Source organism: Lithobates pipiens, unplaced genomic scaffold (assembly GCF_037356315.1).
Source record: "Lithobates pipiens isolate NorthernLeopardFrog02 unplaced genomic scaffold, aLitPip1_a1.2 Scaffold_146, whole genome shotgun sequence".
NCBI lineage: Eukaryota > Metazoa > Chordata > Amphibia > Anura > Ranidae > Lithobates > Lithobates pipiens.
Genome location: NW_027507735.1, coordinates 205,475 through 226,472, shown reverse-complemented (window position 1 = coordinate 226,472; position 20,998 = coordinate 205,475). Strand labels below are relative to the sequence as shown.

The window sequence follows — 20,998 nt, the reverse complement described above, 5'->3', positions numbered from 1 at the left end:
AACTGGAGGAGGAGGAGGATGTGGGATGGAGGAGATGGGACTGGAGGAGGAGGTAGGATGGAGGAGATGGGATTGGAGGAGGAGGAGGAGAAGGACATGGGATGGGGGAGATGGGATTGGAGGAGGAGGAGGAGGAGAAGGACATGGGATGGAGGAGATGGGATTGGAGGAGGAGGAGGAGGATGTGGGATGGAGGAGATGGGACTGGAAGAAGAGGAGGATGTGGGATGGAGGAGATGGAACTGGAGGAGGAGGAGGATGTGGGATGGAGGAGATGGAACTGGAGGAGGATGTGGGATGGAGGAGATGGAAGTGGAGGAGGAGGAGGATGTGGGATGGAGGAGATGGGACTGGAGGAGGAGGAGGATGTGGGATGGAGGAGATGGAACTGGAGGAGGAGGAGGATGTGGGATGGAGGAGATGGAACTGGAGAAGGAGGAGGATGTGGGATGGAGGAGATGGAACTGGAGGAGGAGGAGGATGTGGGATGGAGGAGATGGGACTGGAGGAGGAGGAGGATGTGGGATGGAGGAGATGGAACTGGAGGAGGAGGAGGATGTGGGATGGAGGAGATGGGACTGGAGGAGGAGGATGTGGGATGGAGGAGATGGAACTGGAGGAGGAGGATGTGGGATGGAGGAGATGGGACTGGAGGAGGAGGATGTGGGATGGAGGAGATGGAAGTGGAGGAGGAGGAGGATGTGGGATGGAGGAGATGGGACTGGAGGAGGAGGAGGATGTGGGATGGAGGAGATGGAACTGGAGGAGGAGGAGGATGTGGGATGGAGGAGATGGAACTGGAGGAGGAGGAGGATGTGGGATGGAGGAGATGGAACTGGAGGAGGAGGAGGAGGAGGATGTGGGATGGAGGAGATGGGACTGGAGGAGGAGGAGGATGTGGGATGGAGGAGATGGGACTGGAGGAGGGAGGAGGATGTGGGATGGAGGAGATGGAACTGGAGGAGGAGGAGGATGTGGGATGGAGGAGATGGGACTGGAGGAGGAGGAGGATGTGGGATGGAGGAGATGGAACTGGAGGAGGAGGAGGAGGATGTGGGATGGAGGAGATGGAACTGGAGGAGGAGGAGGAGGAGGATGTGGGATGGAGGAGATGGGACTGGAGGAGGAGGAGGAGGATGTGGGATGGAGGAGATGGGACTGGAGGAGGAGGATGTGGGATGGAGGAGATGGAACTGGAGGAGGAGGAGGAGGATGTGGGATGGAGGAGATGGGACTGGAGGAGGAGGAGGATGTGGGATGGAGGAGATGGAAGTGGAGGAGGAGGAGGATGTGGGATGGAGGAGATGGAACTGGAGGAGGAGGAGGATGTTGGATGGAGGAGATGGAACTGGAGGAGGAGGATGTGGGATGGAGGAGATGGAACTGGAGGAGGAGGAGGAGGATGTGGGATGGAGGAGATGGGACTGGAGGAGGAGGATGTGGGATGGAGGAGATGGAACTGGAGGAGGAGGAGGAGGATGTGGGATGGAGGAGATGGGACTGGAGGAGGAGGAGGATGTGGGATGGAGGAGATGGAAGTGGAGGAGGAGGAGGATGTGGGATGGAGGAGATGGAACTGGAGGAGGAGGAGGATGTTGGATGGAGGAGATGGAACTGGAGGAGGAGGATGTGGGATGGAGGAGATGGAACTGGAGGAGGAGGAGGATGTGGGATGGAGGAGATGGAAGTGGAGGAGGAGGAGGATGTGGGATGGAGGAGATGGGACTGGAGGAGGAGGAGGATGTGGGATGAAGGAGATGGAAGTGGAGGAGGAGGAGGATGTGGGATGGAGGAGATGGAAGTGGAGGAGGAGGAGGATGTGGGATGGAGGAGATGGAACTGGAGGAGGAGGAGGATGTGGGATGGAGGAGATGGGACTGGAGGAGGAGGATGTGGGATGAAGGAGATGGGACTGGAAGAAGAGGAGGATGTGGGATGGAGGAGATGGAACTGGAGGAGGAGGAGGAGGATGTGGGATGGAGGAGATGGGACTGGAGGAGGAGGAGGATGTGGGATGGAGGAGATGGGACTGGAGGAGGAGGATGTGGGATGAAGGAGATGGAACTGGAGGAGGAGGAGGATGTGGGATGAAGGAGATGGAACTGGAGGAGGAGAAGGATGTGGGATGGAGGAGATGGAACTGGAGGAGGAGGAGGATGTGGGATGAAGGAGATGGGACTGGAGGAGGAGGATGTGGGAGGATGTGGGATGGAGGAGATGGGACTGGAGGAGGAGGATGTGGGATGGAGGAGATGGGACTGGAGGAGGAGGAGGAGGAGGATGTGGGATGGAGGAGATGGGACTGGAGGAGGAGGATGTGGGAGGATGTGGGATGGAGGAGATGGGACTGGAGGAGGAGGATGTGGGATGGAGGAGATGGGACTGGAGGAGGAGGATGTGGGATGGAGGAGATGGGACTGGAGGAGGAGGATGTGGTATGGAGGAGATGGGACTGGAGGAGGAGGATGTGGGATGGAGGAGATGGGACTGGAGGAGGAGGATGTGGGAGGATGTGGGATGGAGGAGATGGGACTGGAGGAGGAGGATGTGGGATGGAGGAGATGGGACTGGAGGAGGAGGAGGAGGAGGATGTGGGATGGAGGAGATGGGACTGGAGGAGGAGGATGTGGGAGGATGTGGGATGGAGGAGATGGGACTGGAGGAGGAGGATGTGGGATGGAGGAGATGGGACTGGAGGAGGAGGATGTGGGATGGAGGAGATGGGACTGGAGGAGGAGGATGTGGTATGGAGGAGATGGGACTGGAGGAGGAGGATGTGGGATGGAGGAGATGGGACTGGAGGAGGAGGATGTGGGAGGATGTGGGATGGAGGAGATGGGACTGGAGGAGGATGTGGGATGGAGGAGATGGGACTGGAGGAGGAGGAGGATGTGGGATGGAGGAGATGGGACTGGAGGAGGAGGATGTGGGATGAAGGAGATGGGACTGGAAGAAGAGGAGGATGTGGGATGGAGGAGATGGAACTGGAGGAGGAGGAGGAGGATGTGGGATGGAGGAGATGGGACTGGAGGAGGAGGAGGATGTGGGATGGAGGAGATGGGACTGGAGGAGGAGGATGTGGGATGAAGGAGATGGAACTGGAGGAGGAGGAGGATGTGGGATGAAGGAGATGGAACTGGAGGAGGAGAAGGATGTGGGATGGAGGAGATGGAACTGGAGGAGGAGGAGGATGTGGGGATGAAGGAGATGGGACTGGAGGAGGAGGATGTGGGAGGATGTGGGATGGAGGAGATGGGACTGGAGGAGGAGGATGTGGGATGGAGGAGATGGGACTGGAGGAGGAGGAGGAGGAGGATGTGGGATGGAGGAGATGGGACTGGAGGAGGAGGATGTGGGAGGATGTGGGATGGAGGAGATGGGACTGGAGGAGGAGGATGTGGGATGGAGGAGATGGGACTGGAGGAGGAGGATGTGGGATGGAGGAGATGGGACTGGAGGAGGAGGATGTGGTATGGAGGAGATGGGACTGGAGGAGGAGGATGTGGGATGGAGGAGATGGGACTGGAGGAGGAGGATGTGGGAGGATGTGGGATGGAGGAGATGGGACTGGAGGAGGAGGATGTGGGATGGAGGAGATGGGACTGGAGGAGGAGGAGGAGGAGGATGTGGGATGGAGGAGATGGGACTGGAGGAGGAGGATGTGGGAGGATGTGGGATGGAGGAGATGGGACTGGAGGAGGAGGATGTGGGATGGAGGAGATGGGACTGGAGGAGGAGGATGTGGGATGGAGGAGATGGGACTGGAGGAGGAGGATGTGGTATGGAGGAGATGGGACTGGAGGAGGAGGATGTGGGGATGGAGGAGATGGGACTGGAGGAGGAGGATGTGGGAGGATGTGGGATGGAGGAGATGGGACTGGAGGAGGATGTGGGATGGAGGAGATGGGACTGGAGGAGGAGGAGGAGGATGTGGATGGAGGAGATGGGACTGGAGGAGGAGGATGTGGGATGAAGGAGATGGGACTGGAAGAAGAGGAGGATGTGGGATGGAGGAGATGGGATTGGAGGAGGAGGAGGAGGAGGATGTGGGATTGGAGGAGGAGGAGACTGAAAGAGGAGGACATGGGATGGGAATTGGGGGGACTTCCAATGGGGAAGCTCTGGGGAATGTTGATGGTCAGGTCGGGGGATGGGGGGGCTCCAGGCCTAAAACTGTGTAAACTTTCTGATGGCGGTCCTGTCTGGGAGTCACGAGTGACGAAACCGGTAGGAGGAGTTTGATTGGCTGACGAGAGAGGTAGCAGGAAGTGTTGCAGAGCTGGCATAGGACAGGGGGGAACGCTGTGAATACCGGCGCTGCAGAACCGGACCACAGGTGACTCCATCACCCCTCAGCTCTACAAAAGGCATTTTATATGTATCTGAATGTGAGGTGTATATACTGTATACTGTATGTGGGTTGTATATACTGTATACTGTATGTGAGTTGTATATACTGTATACTGTATGTGAGGTGTATATACTGTATACTGTATGTGGGTTGTATATACTGTATATTGTATGTGGGTTGTATATACTGTATACTGTATGTGGGTTGTATATACTGTATACTGTATGTGGGTTGTATATACTGTATACTGTATGTGGGTTGTATATACTGTATACTGTATGTGAGTTGTATATACTGTATACTGTATGTGAGGTGTATATACTGTATACTGTATGTGAGGTGTATATACTGTATACTGTATGTGAGGTGTATATACTGTATACTGTATGTGAGTTGTATATACTGTATACTGTATGTGAGGTGTATATACTGTATACTGTATGTGGGTTGTATATACTGTATACTGTATGTGGGTTGTATATACTGTATACTGTATGTGAGTTGTATATACTGTATACTGTATGTGACTTGTATATACTGTATACTGTATGTGGGTTGTATATACTGTATACTGTATGTGGGTTGTATATACTGTATACTGTATGTGAGGTGTATATACTGTATACTGTATGTGGGTTGTATATACTGTATACTGTATGTGGGTTGTATATACTGTATACTGTATGTGAGTTGTATATACTGTATACTGTATGTGGGTTGTATATACTGTATACTGTATGTGGGTTGTATATACTGTATACTGTATGTGGGTTGTATATACTGTATACTGTATGTGGGTTGTATATACTGTATACTGTATGTGGGTTGTATATACTGTATACTGTATGTGGGTTGTATATACTGTATACTGTATGTGGAGTTCTGTTTGCAATTAATAAATGTTTAAACCTCATCACACTCTATTGCTGTCTCTGTCATTTCCCGCATGTGATGTATGTGGGGAGAGTCTCTGAACATACAAGGAGGAAGTAGTGACCTCTGAGTTGGGGTATTATAGGAAGGGGGAGGCGGCCTGTGTGTTCCATACGAGTGTCCCATCAACCTGCAGAGGATAAAGGAAGAGAAGGGGGACCTCTGCAGGCCATCGCTATCAATCGCAGGCCCTAAGGTGAGGGCACATCCGGTGGGGGGTTGTGTTTGCACAACGCATGAAGACACAATTATCGCATGTGTGATGGTGATCTGGACTTTTGTTGTTTAGTATAAACACCGAGGTTGTTATGTGTTCTACATTTATGTTGTGTGAAGTGTTTACTGGATTCATATCTTTATATCAGTATTATTTCCATATATATCACCACTGCACAGCGTGTTCTACAGGGTGCAGGAAGTGCGGGGGGGGGGGGGGGGGGAGGTGATTATATTTATATCTTCTGTGTTATTTTAGGTTAATTTAGACTTTGTGTGGCCATCGTTGTACTACTCTTACTACCCCATTACCACTCCCATAACTACTACTCTTACTACCCCATTACCACTCCCATAACTACTACTCTTACTACCCCATTACCACTCCCATAACTACTACTCTTACTACCCCATTACCACTCCCATAACTACTACTCTTACTACCCCATTACCACTCCCATAACTACTACTCTTACTACCCCATTACCACTCCCATAACTACTACTCTTACTACCCCATTACCACTCCCTTAACTACTACTCTTACTACCCCATTACCACTCCCATAACTACTACTCTTACTACCACAATTACCACTCCCTTAACTACTACTCTTACTACCCCATCACCACTCCCTTAACTACTACTCTTACTACCCCATTACCACCTCCATAACTACTACTCTTACTACCCCATTACCACTCCCATAACTACTACTCTTACTACCCCATCACCACTCCCTTAACTACTACTCTTACTACCCCATTACCACTCCCATAACTACTACTCTTACTACCCCATTACCACTCCCATAACTACTACTCTTACTACCCCATCACCACTCCCTTAACTACTACTCTTACTACCCCATTACCACTCCCATAACTACTACTCTTACTACCCCATTACCACTCCCATAACTACTACTCTTACTACCCCATTACCACTCCCATAACTACTACTCTTACTACCCCATCACCACTCCCTTAACCTACTACTCTTACTACCCCATTACCACTCCCATAACTACTACTCTTACTACCCCATTACCACTCCCATAACTACTACTCTTACTACCCCATCACCACTCCCTTAACTACTACTCTTACTACCCCATTACCACTCCCTTAACTACTACTCTTACTACCCATTACCACTCCTTAACTACTACTCTTACTACCCCATTACCACTCCCTTAACTACTACTCTTACTACCCCATTACCACTCCCTTAACTACTACTCTTACTACCCCATTACCACTCCCTTAACTACTACTCTTACTACCCCCATTACCACTCCCGTAACTACTACTCTTACTACCCCCATTACCACTCCCTTAACTACTACTCTTACTACCCCCATTACCACTCCCTTAACTACTACTCTTACTACCCCCATTACCACTCCCTTAACTACTACTCTTACTACCCCCATTACCACTCCCTTAACTACTACTCTTACTACCCCCATTACCACTCCCTTAACTACTACTCTTACTACCCCATTACCACTCCCATAACTACTACTCTTACTACCCCATTACCACTCCCATAACTACTACTCTTACTACCCCATTACCACTCCCATAACTACTACTCTTACTACCCCATTACCACTCCCATAACTACTACTCTTACTACCCCATCACCACTCCCTTAACTACTACTCTTACTACCCCATTACCACTCCCATAACTACTACTCTTACTACCCCATTACCACTCCCATAACTACTACTCTTACTACCCCATTACCACTCCCATAACTACTACTCTTACTACCCCCATTACCACTCCCTTAACTACTACTCTTACTACCCATTACCACTCCCATAACTACTACTCTTACTACCCATTACCACTCCCATAACTACTACTCTTACTACCCCATTACCACTCCCATAACTACTACTCTTACTACCCCATCACCACTCCCTTAACTACTACTCTTACTACCCCATTACCACTCCCAAACTACTACTCTTACTACCCCATTACCACTCCCATAACTACTACTCTTACTACCCCATTACCACTCCCATAACTACTACTCTTACTACCCCATCACCACTCCCTTAACTACTACTCTTACTACCCCATTACCACTCCCATAACTACTACTCTTACTACCCCATTACCACTCCCATAACTACTACTCTTACTACCCCATCACCACTCCCTTAACTACTACTCTTACTACCCCATTACCACTCCCTTAACTACTACTCTTACTACCCCATTACCACTCCCTTAACTACTACTCTTACTACCCCATTACCACCCTTAACTACTACTCTTACTACCCCATTACCACTCCCTTAACTACTACTCTTACTACCCCATTACCACTCCCTTAACTACTACTCTTACTACCCCCATTACCACTTCCCTTAACTACTACTCTTACTACCCCATTACCACTCCCTTAACTACTACTCTTACTACCCCCATTACCACTCCCTTAACTACTACTCTTACTACCCCCATTACCACTCCCTTAACTACTACTCTTACTACCCCATTACCACTCCCTTACTACTACTCTTACTACCCCCATTACCACTCCCTTAACTACTACTCTTACTACCACATTACCACTCCCTTAACTACTACTCTTACTACCCCATTACCACTCCCTTAACTACTACTCTTACTACCCCCATTACCACTCCCTTAACTACTACTCTTACTACCACATTACCACTCCCTTAACTACTACTCTTACTACCCTCATTACCACTCCCTTCACTACTAATTTTACTACCCCATTACTACTCCCTTAACTACTACTCTTACTACCCTCATTACTACTCCCTTCACTACTAATTTTACTACCCCCATTACTACTCCCTTCACTACTACTCTTACTACCCCCATTACCACTCCCTTAACTACTACTCTTACTACCCCATTACCACTCCGTTAACTACTACTCTTACTACCCCATTACCACTCCCTTAACTACTACTCTTACTACCCCATTACCACTCCCTTAACTACTACTCTTACTACCCCCATTACCACTCCCTTAACTACTACTCTTACTACCCCCATTACTACTCCCTTCACTACTACTCTTACTACCCCATTACCACTCCCTTAACTACTACTCTTACTACCTCATTACCACTCCGTTAACTACTACTCTTACTACCCCATTACCACTCCCTTAACTACTACTCTTACTACCCCATCACCACTCCCTTAACTATTACTCTTACTACCCTCATTACTACTCCCTTCACTACTAATTTTACTACTACCCCCATTACTACTCCCTTCACTACTACTCTTACTACCCCCATTACCACTCCCTTAACTACTCTTACTACCCCATTACCACTCCGTTAACTACTACTCTTACTACCCCATTACCACTCCCTTAACTACTACTCTTACTACCCCCATTACCACTCCCTTAACTACTACTCTTACTACCCTTATTACTACTCCCTTCACTACTCCTCTTACTACCCCCATTACTACTCCCTTCACTACTACGTTTACTACTCAATTTACTAAAACCCCGCCATTGCTTCTACCCCCATTACTAATCCCTTTAAAGCTACTATTATAGTACTCTTATTACCCCTATTAATGGTCAATTTACTAAAATTCCTCCATTACTACTCCCTTCACTACTACCCTTATTCTACTCTTACTACCCCTATTACTACTCAAGTCTTTAAAACCCCTCCATTACTACTACAACCCCCATTACTGCCCCCTCACTACTACCCTTATACTACTTTTACTACCCCATTACAGCTCAATTCACTAAAAACCCTCCATTACTACTACTCCCCATTACTACTCCCTTCACTACTACCCTGATACTTCCCTTACTACCCCCAATGCCGCATACACAAGGCCAGACTTTCCGGCAGAATAGGTCTGACGGAATCAGTCTGTCGGCCATTCCGATCGTGTGTGGGATAATCCGATCGTTTTTCATTTTAAAAATCTGACGGACCTACAAATATAAAGTTTCACATCTGTCCGACGGACCAAATACAAAGCGAGGGCAGCTATTGGCTACTGAACTTCCTGAAGCTCCTCCTCCGACGTCATCACATTCAGAAGAACTGACTTTTCCAATGGACTTTCTCCGCTCGTGTGTGGCCAAGTCCGTTCTTTCTGAAGTCTGTCGGGAAGTCCGGATGTGTGAACTCCTACTACCCCTATTACTGCTCAGTTCACTAAAACCCCTCCATTACTACTACAACCGCCATTCCTCCCTTTACAGATTCTTCTATTGCTACTACCTTTATACTACTTCTCCTTCCCATATTAATACTCAATTCACAAAAAACCCTTCAACTACTACTACTACCTCCATTACTACTCCCTTCACTACACCTTTATTTATTGCTACCCCTCCACTATTACTACCTTTATTACTACTCCCTTTGCTAAAAACCCTTCCACTATTTCTCACTAACTACACCTTCCACTACTACTATCCCTCCACTACTACTACCCCATAACTATTTCCTTCACTACCAAACCTTCTACTACTACCATTATACTACTCCTACTTCCCCTATTACAAATCTGTTCACTACAACCCTTCTACTACCACTGCTACCTCCACTACAACTTGTTCTAGTACCCTTATACTACTACTACCGCCATTTTTACTCCTTTTAATACAACCTCTTCTACTACTTCCTTTCCACTCCTCTTACCCATATAATGCTCAATTGCCATTTCTTTCCCACCAATACTACTACCTCCATTAGAACTCCCTACACTACACCTTAATTTACTACTACCCCTCCACTAATACTACTAACTTTATTAGGGTTATTCCCTATCACTACTACCCCCATTACAACTTCCTCTGCTACTACCCTTCTAGTAATACTAAGTCCATTACTACTCTTTTAACTACAACTCCTCTGGTAATACTGACTGACTACAACTCCTTCTACTACTATACTTCCACTACTCCTACCCTCTTTACTACACTCTTCACTAAAACCTTCTCTACTACTACCCTTCTACTACTACGAATACACCTTTACTTTTCCCTTTACTACAACACCCCCACTTACTGCCTTCATTACAACTTTCTTCTCTATAACTAGCTCCATTATTTCTCCCATCATCACAACCCCTCCTTTACTGCTACCACCATTACTACTCCCTTCATGACACCTTCCGTTACTACTACCCTTCCACAGCTAATACTGCTGTTAATACTCCCTACGCTACACCTTCCTTTACAACCAACCCACCAGCACTACTACCATTACTTCCCATAATAACTCTCTACTATTACTCACTTCAATACAACTTCCTCTGCTACTATCCTCCCCCTTACTATCCCGTGCTATAACTCCTTCTACTACTACCACCCCTAATGTAACACTTTCTATGACTACTACTTCTTCACTGCACTTTTCTGTATTACATTTCCCTCTACCACTCTCCGCCATCTACTACATTTTCTCCTTCTTTTACCCCTTCACTACAAAAGCTCCTCCTCCGACTAGCCACAACTACAACTGCCTTCACTACCACATGTTCCATTTCTACCCCCACTACTACAAAATCCTTTACTATTACTACTAATACGCCTCCCCACTACTACTCCACTACTATGACATCTCTGCTCTACTACTACTTCTCTCCTACCCTCACTACTATACCATCTCTCCTCTACTACTACTTCCCTCCTACCCCCCACTACTACTCCACTACTATACCATCTCTCCTCTACTACTTCCCTCCTATCCCACTACTATTCCACTACTATACCATCTATCTTCTACTACTACTTCCCTCCTACCCCCACTACTACTCTACTACTGTACCATCTCTCTTCTACTACTGCTTCCCTCCTACCCCACTACTACTCTACTACTATAACATCTCTCTTCTACTACTACTTTCCTCCTACCCCCACTACTACTCCACTACTATACCATCTCTCCTCTACTACTACTTTCCTCCTATCCCCCACTACTACTCCACTACTATACCATCTCTCCTCTGCTACTACTTCCCTCCTACCCCCACTACTACTCCACTACTATACCATCTCTCCTCTACTACTACTTTCTCCCTATCCCCCACTACTACTCCACTACTATACCATCTCTCCTCTGCTACTACTTCCCTCCTACCCCCACTACTACTCCACTACTATACCATCTCTCCTCTACTACTACTTCCCTCCTACCCCCACTACAGACAGGCTGATCCCCCCAGATGCCCTCCTGGCCCCCACTAGGCCTGGTCACCAGGAGCTCTGACCCTTGTGTGGGGGCTCTGACCCGTATGGGAGGTATAAGAGCCCCAGGTAATGCCCCCCTTCTCTCCCTATCAGCTCGTACCTGGAAGATCCTGACCTTTGTGGTGGCCCTTCCGGGTGTCGGGGTTTGTATGCTCAATGCCTGGCTGATGATGCAGAATCACCCCCACGAGCAACCCGAGTTCAAGCCCTACAGTCACCTGAGGATCCGCACCAAGGTGAGTCCCGACCAGGGGCCACACACATCCCAACTGTGTACTCACCACCCAGGAACTCGGGGGGGGGGGGGGGGTGGGTGGTATTTCATGGTGTGACCTCTACATCCAATCACCGATCATCCAATCTCTACATCCAATCACCGGTCATCCAATCACCGATCATCCAATCTCTACATTCAATCACCGATCATCCAATCACCGATCATCCAATCACCGATCATCCAATCTCTACATTCAATCACCGATCATCCAATCACCGATCATCCAATCACCGATCATCCAATCTCTACATTCAATCACCGATCATCCAATCTCTACATCCAATCACCGATCATCCAATCACCGATCATCCAATCTCTACATTCAATCACCGATCATCCAATCTCTACATCCAATCACCGATCATCCAATCACCGATCATCCAATCTCTACATTCAATCACCGATCATCCAATCTCTACATCCAATCACCGATCATCCAATCTCTACATCCAATCACCGATCATCCAATCACCGATCATCCAATCTCTACATCCAATCACCGATCATCCAATCTCTACATTCAATCACCGATCATCCAATCTCTACATCCAATCACCGATCATCCAATCTCTACATCCAATCACCGATCATCCAATCACCGATCATCCAATCTCTACATCCAATCACCGATCAACCAATCTCTACATCCATTCACAAATCATCCAATCACTGACCATCCAATCTCTACATCCAATCACCGATCATCCAATCTCTACATCCAATCACCGATCATCCAATCTCTACATCCAATCACCGATCATCCAATCACCGATCATCCAATCTCTACATCCAATCTCTACATCCAATCTCTACATCCAATCACCAATCATCCAATCTCTACATCCAATCACCGATCATCCAATCTCTACATCCAATCACCGATCATCCAATCTCTACATCCAATCACCAATCATCCAATCTCTACATCCAATCACCGATCATCCAATCACCGATCATCCAATCTCTACATCCAATCTCTACATCCAATCTCTACATCCAATCACCGATCATCCAATCTCTACATCCAATCACTGATTATCCAATCTCTACATCCAATCTCTACATCCAATCCTGATCATCCAATCTCTACATCCAATCACCGATCATCCAATCTCTACATCCAATCACCGATCATCCAATCTCTACATCCAATCACCGATCATCCAATCTCTACATCCAATCACCGATCATCCAATCACCGATCATCCAATCACCAATCATCCAATCTCTACATCCAATCACTGATCATCCAAACTCTACATCCAATCACTGATTATCCAATCTCTACATCCAATCCTGATCATCCAATCTCTACATTCAATCACCGATCATCCAATCACCAATCATCCAATCTCTACATCCAATCACTGATTATCAAATCTCTACATCCAATCACCGATCATCCAATCACCGATCATCCAATCTCTACATCCAATCACCAATCATCCAATCACCGATCATCCAATCACCGATCGTCCAATCTCTACATCCAATCACCAATCATCCAATCACCGATCATCCAATCACCGATCGTCCAATCTCTACATCCAATCACCGATCATCCAATCACCGATCATCCAATCACCAATCATCCAATCTCTACATCCAATCACTGATCATCCAAACTCTACATCCAATCACTGATTATCCAATCTCTACATCCAATCCTGATCATCCAATCTCTACATTCAATCACCGATCATCCAATCACCGATCATCCAATCACCAATCATCCAATCTCTACATCCAATCACTGATTATCAAATCTCTACATCCAATCACCGATCATCCAATCACCGATCATCCAATCTCTACATCCAATCACCAATCATCCAATCACCGATCATCCAATCACCGATCGTCCAATCTCTACATCCAATCACCAATCATCCAATCACCGATCATCCAATCACCGATCATCCAATCTCTACATCCAATCACCAATCATCCAATCACCGATCATCCAATCACCGATCGTCCAATCTCTACATCCAATCACCAATCATCCAATCTCTACATCCAATCACCAATCATCCAATCTCTACATCCAATCACCGATCATCCAATCTCTACATCCAATCACTGATTATCAAATCTCTACATCCAATCACAAATCATCCAATCTCTACATCCAATCAGAAATCATCCAATCTCTACATCCAGTCCTGATCATCCAATCTCTACATCCAATCACCGATCAACCAATCTCTACATCCAATCACCGATCATCCAATCTCTACATCCAATCACCGATCATCCAATCACCGATCATCCAATCTCTACATTCAATCACCGATCATCCAATCTCTACATCCAATCACCGATCATCCAATCTCTACATCCAATCACCGATCATCCAATCACCGATCATCCAATCTCTACATTCAATCACCGATCATCCAATCTCTACATCCAATCACCGATCATCCAATCACCGATCATCCAATCTCTACATTCAATCACCGATCATCCAATCTCTACATCCAATCACCGATCATCCAATCACCGATCATCCAATCACCGATCATCCAATCTCTACATTCAATCACCGATCATCCAATCTCTACATCCAATCACCGATCATCCAATCTCTACATCCAATCACCGATCATCCAATCACCGATCATCCAATCTCTACATCCAATCACCGATCATCCAATCTCTACATTCAATCACCGATCATCCAATCTCTACATCCAATCACCGATCATCCAATCTCTACATCCAATCACCGATCATCCAATCACCGATCATCCAATCTCTACATCCAATCACCGATCAACCAATCTCTACATCCATTCACAAATCATCCAATCACTGACCATCCAATCTCTACATCCAATCACCGATCATCCAATCTCTACATCCAATCACCGATCATCCAATCTCTACATCCAATCACCGATCATCCAATCTCTACATCCAATCACCGATCATCCAATCTCTACATCCAATCTCTACATCCAATCTCTACATCCAATCACCAATCATCCAATCTCTACATCCAATCACCGATCATCCAATCACCGATCATCCAATCTCTACATCCAATCACAAATCATCCAATCTCTACATCCAATCACTGATTATCCTATCTCTACATCCAATCTCTACATCCAATCACCGATCATCCAATCTCTACATCCAATCACCGATCATCCAATCTCTACATCCAATCACCGATCATCCAATCTCTACATCCAATCACCGATCATCCAATCACCGATCATCCAATCACCAATCATCCAATCTCTACATCCAATCACTGATCATCCAAACTCTACATCCAATCACTGATTATCCAATCTCTACATCCAATCCTGATCATCCAATCTCTACATCCAATCACCGATCATCCAATCACCGATCATCCAATCACCAATCATCCAATCTCTACATCCAATCACTGATTATCAAATCTCTACATCCAATCACCGATCATCCAATCACCGATCATCCAATCTCTACATCCAATCACCAATCATCCAATCACCGATCATCCAATCACCGATCGTCCAATCTCTACATCCAATCACCAATCATCCAATCTCTACATCCAATCACCAATCATCCAATCTCTACATCCAATCACCAATCATCCAATCTCTACATCCAATCACTGATTATCAAATCTCTACATCCAATCACCGATCATCCAATCACCGATCATCCAATCTCTACATCCAATCACCAATCATCCAATCACCGATCATCCAATCACCGATCGTCCAATCTCTACATCCAATCACCAATCATCCAATCTCTACATCCAATCACCAATCATCCAATCTCTACATCCAATCACCGATCATCCAATCTCTACATCCAATCAGAAATCATCCAATCTCTACATCCAATCACCGATCAACCAATCTCTACATCCAATCACCGATCAACCAATCTCTACATCCATTCACAAATCATCCAATCACCGATCATCCAATCTCTACATCCAATCACTGACCATCCAATCTCTACATACAATCATCGATCATCCAATTTCTACATCCAATTTCTACATCCAATCTCTACATCCAATCACCGATCACCCAATCTCTACATCCAATCACCGATCAACCAATCTCTACATCCAATCACCGATCATCCAATCTCTACATCCAATCACCGATCATCCAATCACCGATCATCCAATCTCTACATCCAATCACCGATCATCCAATCACTGACCATCCAATCACTGATCATCCAATCTCTACATCCAATCACCGATCATCCAATTTCTACATCCAATTTCTACATCCAATCTCTACATCCAATCACCGATCACCCAATCTCTACATCCAATCACCGATCATCCAATCTCTACATCCAATCACCGATCATCCAATCTCTACATCCAATCACCGATCATCCAATCTCTGCATCCAATCACCGATCATCCAATCTCTACATCCAATCACCGATCATCCAATCTCTACATCCAATCACTGATCATCCAATCTCTACATCCAATCTCTACATCCAATCACCGATCATCCAATCTCTACATCCAATCACCGATCATCCAATCTCTACATCCAATCACCGATCATCCAATCTCTACATCCAATCACCGATCATCCAATCTCTACATCCAATCACCGATCATCCAATCTCTACATCCAATCACCGATCATCCAATCTCTGCATCCAATCACCGATCATCCAATCTCTACATCCAATCACCGATCATCCAATCTCTACATCCAATCACCGATCATCCAATCTCTACATCCAATCACCGATCATCCAATCTCTACATCCAATCACCGATCATCCAATCTCTACATCCAATCTCTACATCCAATCACCGATCATCCAATCTCTACATCCAATCACCGATCATCCAATCTCTACATCCAATCACCGATCATCCAATCTCTACATCCAATCACCGATCATCCAATCACCGATCATCCAATCTCTACATCCAATCGTCGATCATCCAATCTCTACATCCAATCACCGATCATCCAATCTCTACATCCAATCACCGATCATCCAATCTCTACATCCAATCACCGATCATCCAATCACCGATCATCCAATCTCTACATCCAATCGTCGATCATCCAATCTCTACATCCAATGACCAATCATACAATCGCTGTACATTCAGTCAGAACCCCCCACACAGGCAGACACCCCAGTCGGCTACATCCAATCACCGATCATCCAATCACCGATCATCCAATCTCTACATCCAATCTCTACATCCAATCTCTACATCCAATCTCTACATCCAATCACCGATCATCCAATCTCTACATCCAATCACCGATCATCCAATCACCGATCATCCAATCACCGATCATCCAATCTCTACATCCAATCACTGATTATCAAATCTCTACATCCAATCTCTACATCCAATCTCTACATCCAATCACCAATCATCCAATCTCTACATCCAATCACCGATCATCCAATCACTGATCATCCAATCACCGATCATCCAATCTCTACATCCAATCACCGATCATCCAATCACCGATCATCCAATCACCGATCATCCAATCTCTACATCCAATCACTGATTATCAAATCTCTACATCCAATCACAAATCATCCAATCACTGATCATCCAATCTCTACATCCAATCACCGATCATCCAATCTCTACATCCAATCACCGATCATCCAATCTCTACATCCAATCACCGATCATCCAATCTCTACATCCAATCACCGATCATCCAATCACAGATCATCCAATCACCAATCATCCAATCTCTACATCCAATCAGAAATCATCCAATCTCTACATCCAATCACAAATCATCCAATCACCGATCATCCAATCTCTACATACAATCATCGATCATCCAATTTCTACATCCAATTTCTACATCCAATCTCTACATCCAATCACCGATCAACCAATCTCTACATCCATTCACAAATCATCCAATCACTGACCATCCAATCACTGATCATCCAATCTCTACATCCAATCACCGATCATCCAATTTCTACATCCAATTTCTACATCCAATCTCTACATCCAATCACCGATCACCCAATCTCTACATCCAATCACCGATCATCCAATCTCTACATCCAATCACCGATCATCCAATCTCTACATCCAATCACCGATCATCCAATCTCTACATCCAATCACCGATCATCCAATCTCTGCATCCAATCACCGATCATCCAATCTCTACATCCAATCACCGATCATCCAATCTCTACATCCAATCACCGATCATCCAATCTCTACATCCAATCACCGATCATCCAATCTCTACATCCAATCACCGATCATCCAATCTCTACATCCAATCACCGATCATCCAATCTCTACATCCAATCACCGATCATCCAATCTCTACATCCAATCACCGATCATCCAATCTCTGCATCCAATCACCGATCATCCAATCTCTACATCCAATCACCGATCATCCAATCTCTACATCCAATCACCGATCATCCAATCTCTACATCCAATCACCGATCATCCAATCTCTACATCCAATCACTGATCATCCAATCTCTACATCCAATCTCTACATCCAATCACCGATCATCCAATCTCTACATCCAATCACTGATCATCCAATCTCTACATCCAATCTCTACATCCAATCACCGATCATCCAATCTCTACATCCAATCACCGATCATCCAATCTCTACATCCAATCACCGATCATCCAATCTCTACATCCAATCACCGATCATCCAATCTCTACATCCAATCACCGATCATCCAATCACCGATCATCCAATCTCTACATCCAATCGTCGATCATCCAATCTCTACATCCAATGACCAATCATACAATCGCTGTACATTCAGTCAGAACCCCCCACACAGGCAGACACCCCAGTCGGCTACATCCAATCACCGATCATCCAATCACCGATCATCCAATCTCTACATCCAATCTCTACATCCAATCTCTACATCCAATCACCAATCATCCAATCTCTACATCCAATCACCGATCATCCAATCACCGATCATCCAATCACCGATCATCCAATCTCTACATCCAATCTCTACATCCAATCTCTACATCCAATCACCGATCATCCAATCTCTGCATCCAATCACCAATCATCCAATCTCTACATCCAATCACCGATCATCCAATCTCTACATCCAATCACCGATCATCCAATCTCTACATCCAATCACCGATCATCCAATCTCTACATCCAATCTCTACATCCAATCACCGATCATCCAATCTCTACATCCAATCACCGATCATCCAATCTCTACATCCAATCACCGATCATCCAATCTCTACATCCAATCACCGATCATCCAATCTCTACATCCAATCACCGATCATCCAATCACCGATCATCCAATCTCTACATCCAATCGTCGATCATCCAATCTCTACATCCAATGACCAATCATACAATCGCTGTACATTCAGTCAGAACCCCCCACACAGGCAGACACCCCAGTCGGCTACATCCAATCACCGATCATCCAATCTCTACATCCAATCTCTACATCCAATCTCTACATCCAATCTCTACATCCAATCACCAATCATCCAATCTCTACATCCAATCACCGATCATCCAATCACCGATCATCCAATCACCGATCATCCAATCTCTACATCCAATCTCTACATCCAATCTCTACATCCAATCACCAATCATCCAATCTCTACATCCAATCACTGATCATCCAATCACCGATCATCCAATCACCGATCATCCAATCTCTACATCCAATCACCAATCATCCAATCTCTACATCCAATCACCGATCATCCAATCACCGATCATCCAATCACGATCATCCAATCTCTACATCCAATCACTGATTATCAAATCTCTACATCCAATCACAAATCATCCAATCACTGATTATCCAATCTCTACATCCAATCACTGATCATCCAATCTCTACATCCAATCACCGATCATCCAATCTCTACATCCAATCACCGATCATCCAATCTCTACATCCAATCACCGATCATCCAATCTCTACATCCAATCACTGATCATCCAATCTCTACATCCAATCACCGATCATCCAATCACCGATCATCCAATCACCAATCATCCAATCTCTACATCCAATCAGAAATCATCCAATCTCTACATCCAGTCCTGATCATCCAATCTCTACATCCAATCACCGATCAACCAATCTCTACATCCATTCACAAATCATCCAATCACCGATCATCCAATCTCTACATCCAATCACTGACCATCCAATCTCTACATACAATCATCGATCATCCAATTTCTACATCCAATTTCTACATCCAATCTCTACATCCAATCACCGATCACCCAATCTCTACATCCAATCACCGATCAACCAATCTCTACATCCATTCACAAATCATCCAATCACTGACCATCCAATCACTGATCATCCAATCTCTACATCCAATCACCGATCATCCAATTTCTACATCCAATTGCTACATCCAATCTCTACATCCAATCACCGATCATCCAATCTCTACATCCAATCACCGATCATCCAATCTCTACATCCAATCACCGATCATCCAATCTCTGCATCCAATCACCGATCATCCAATCTCTACATCCAATCACCGATCATCCAATCTCTACATCCAATCACCGATCATCCAATCTCTACATCCAATCACCGATCATCCAATCTCTACATCCAATCACCGATCATCCAATCTCTACATCCAATCACCGATCATCCAATCTCTGCATCCAATCACCGATCATCCAATCTCTACATCCAATCACCGATCATCCAATCTCTACATCCAATCACCGATCATCCAATCTCTACATCCAATCACCGATCATCCAATCTCTACATCCAATCACCGATCATCCAATCACCGATCATCCAATCTCTACATCCAATCGTCGATCATCCAATCTCTACATCCAATGACCAATCATACAATCGCTGTACATTCAGTCAGAACCCCCCACACAGGCAGACACCCCAGTCGGCTACATCCAATCACCGATCATCCAATCACCGATCATCCAATCT

General features: G+C 45.8%; 1 protein-coding gene across 1 annotated transcript in view; it reads left to right on the top strand.

Annotated features, from left to right (window-relative positions):
* LOC143981395 (cytochrome c oxidase subunit 6A, mitochondrial-like) overlaps positions 1-20,998 on the top strand; it is a 36,990-nt gene that overhangs the window by 9,628 nt on the left and 6,364 nt on the right. Inside the window, exon 2 of the mRNA XM_077479220.1 lies at positions 11,833-11,975. Within this exon, the coding sequence (XP_077335346.1) occupies positions 11,833-11,975 (143 nt within the window). The remainder of the gene's footprint in view (positions 1-11,832; positions 11,976-20,998) is intronic.